At 46.5% G+C, this 2,391-nt stretch overlaps 1 protein-coding gene across 3 annotated transcripts in view; it reads right to left on the bottom strand.

Annotated features, from left to right (window-relative positions):
* Positions 1-2,391, bottom strand: part of dph6 (diphthamine biosynthesis 6) — a 66,243-nt gene that overhangs the window by 45,168 nt on the left and 18,684 nt on the right. For all 3 annotated transcript variants that reach the window (XM_019872631.1, XM_019872632.1, XM_019872630.1), the window contains exon 4: positions 192-265. In XM_019872631.1, coding sequence (XP_019728190.1) covers positions 192-265 — 74 coding nt within the window. The remainder of the gene's footprint in view (positions 1-191; positions 266-2,391) is intronic.

Here is a 2,391-nt window from a genome sequence, read left to right as displayed (position 1 = left end):
GAAAATGCTACATCACAACAGACCCGCATCTGTTTACTCAGAAAATCCTTGTATTCAAGAAATGGTTAAAAGTGCCATAAAGGAGCCGACTCGGAGCTAATTCGGGAATGAAGTCTACTTCAAGTCAAAAGAATTGTGTTTTACCACCCCAACTGTCTAACGTGTATACGTGTGTGTGTTGTGAAACTTACACGTTTTCAACACGGACCCTCTGGTAATCAGAGAGAATGGCCCCCACAGATACTGCGTCGACACCCTCCTTTTCCTGTGGAGAGAATGAAGGAACCTTCAAATACAAAGCTCCCCCACACACGCCCGCCTCCACTCCATTTTCGACAATACGCGCGATACGTTCCGTAAAGGCAATGACGTTTGCGTCCCGCGGGTCTTCAACACTGTTTGCTCAACCTACAATGGTGTTTCTAATCTGACCCGGGCCACACACAAACACACGGTGACATGCACACGCACTCATGGCAAGTCTTTCCATTCACTGTCAGGATGTTTACATTCTGGTCATATCAAAGTCACCGTGGTTCAGCCCACTCTCCCTGGTGATGGATTTATTTATTCAGCTATGAGTCCACATGCTTATGACGCGTTAGCCTCAATTTCTTGATACCCTCACTCTCTTGAAAATATTGTCTGCTTATCTCCACCCAAAACTTTGACGGCTTTACAAATAGAAGCCATTTATTGTCATCCACCGCCATGTTATTTTTAGGTCCGACGCTACCGTTTGCAGATCACAATGTTGACGGACAAACAGAGATTTTCTTGAAACCGCTTTTGTGAAAAGAGTAACCCGCAAGTCGTGCCTTGGCTTGGGACCGCGCGCTTTGGAACTCCAAAGTGTCCAGTTTAGTGCAGTACTCCGTTTTCACTGCATCTTGAATAATTTATGTCCAACGATGGCAAGAGGTGATTACAGGACACCCTTGTTTCTCCTCCACGCTTGTTGTTTGTTCTTAGGTCCCGCTACAACTAACGTGTTCACTGCAATGGAGGGATGTAACGATAATATTGCCACAAGAGATATCATCTTGGTGTTAGCATATTAAAAAACGACTGTATTTTCCGCATTAAAAGGCGCGCCTTAAAATCCGATGCACCTCGTGTATGGTCATTGCGGTAATATTTCGACCCCCAAAATGGCTCCTTGCTCGAGACATGCTGACAACGCAGAGTTCAAACTTAAGGCGATCGGTTTCGCAGTTGAACACGGAAATAGAGCAGCGGCAAGAGAGTTCAACGTTAAGCGAGTCAATGTTCTAACTTGCTGTTCGTTAAGTGAACTGTGTCGCTGCTTTATTAAATAGGTTTTACTGACATCTGATCGTTCTGTTGGCGTTTCCGTGAGCGTAGCGCCATCTAGTGGATGCATTGTAGATTGGGTCTTATAATGCCCAATGTATGAAAAAAAAAGACAAAATAGGCCACCCATTGAAGGTGCGCCCCATAATCCAGTGCGCCTTTTAGTGTGGATAATACGGTACTTTCCCCCACTTCAACCGAACATAGCGTTGTGAACTGCATAGACAAGGATTGCCCAAGTCTGGTCCTCGAGAGCCCCTGTCCACCTTATTTTCGATGTCTCCCTCCTCCAACACACCTGACTCAAATAATCAGCTCACCAGCAAGCTTTTCAGAAGCCTGAAAACAATCTTGACTCTTGCCACGTGAACCACAAAACTTTCAATACCGACATTCAACTTCCAATTTTCATCCATTTTCACTTCCTGTAGCTGTAACTACCCATTTTGGGGGGCCATAGCGTATGTATTTTTTTCAATATCACCGAGGGCCCTTCTAATTGCTTTTCATCAAATCCATATACTGTACGACTGCGCGGAAGAACAGGAACAGGTTAAAACCCGAAGCTACACAAACAACACACAAACACAAGCAGGGCGCAGCGGTGCACGCACACATTCCCTACCTCGGTGCGTCCTCCCCCACCGACACACACCTGCAGATTCATTAGAACATTACACGCGCTGTAATTAGAATGCCAGGCCGGTGGCGGGAGCGCGGCGGATGGAGCGGCCTCCAGTAAATTACCTTGTAGACATTATCAATTTCCCTGGCTACTGGTCCTTAAGATAACCCTGGCGGTCGTCCTCCTCCTCCGCCTCCCTCCCGCCCGCCCGCGCTTGCTTCCTGCAATTTTTCTCTGCCTGATAAACATGCTGATTAAAGCGAGCAGCGTGTAAACCTTTGATACTTTCCTAAATGAAATCCATGCCCTGCCTGGGGCCTGATGCTGTGCTGCGTTGCACACAAACCGACACACACAACTGCAAGGAGGCATGCCTGCTAACTGCTAATCAGATAAAAAAAAAAAAAAAAAAAAAAATGCACCGTTTTGCGCGTGTGGGAGCGTTTTGTGGA

Source organism: Hippocampus comes, unplaced genomic scaffold (assembly GCF_001891065.2).
Source record: "Hippocampus comes isolate QL1 unplaced genomic scaffold, H_comes_QL1_v1.1 scaffold92, whole genome shotgun sequence".
NCBI lineage: Eukaryota > Metazoa > Chordata > Actinopteri > Syngnathiformes > Syngnathidae > Hippocampus > Hippocampus comes.
Note: the sequence above shows the minus strand (reverse complement) of the source record. Positions and strands in the feature narration are given on the sequence as shown.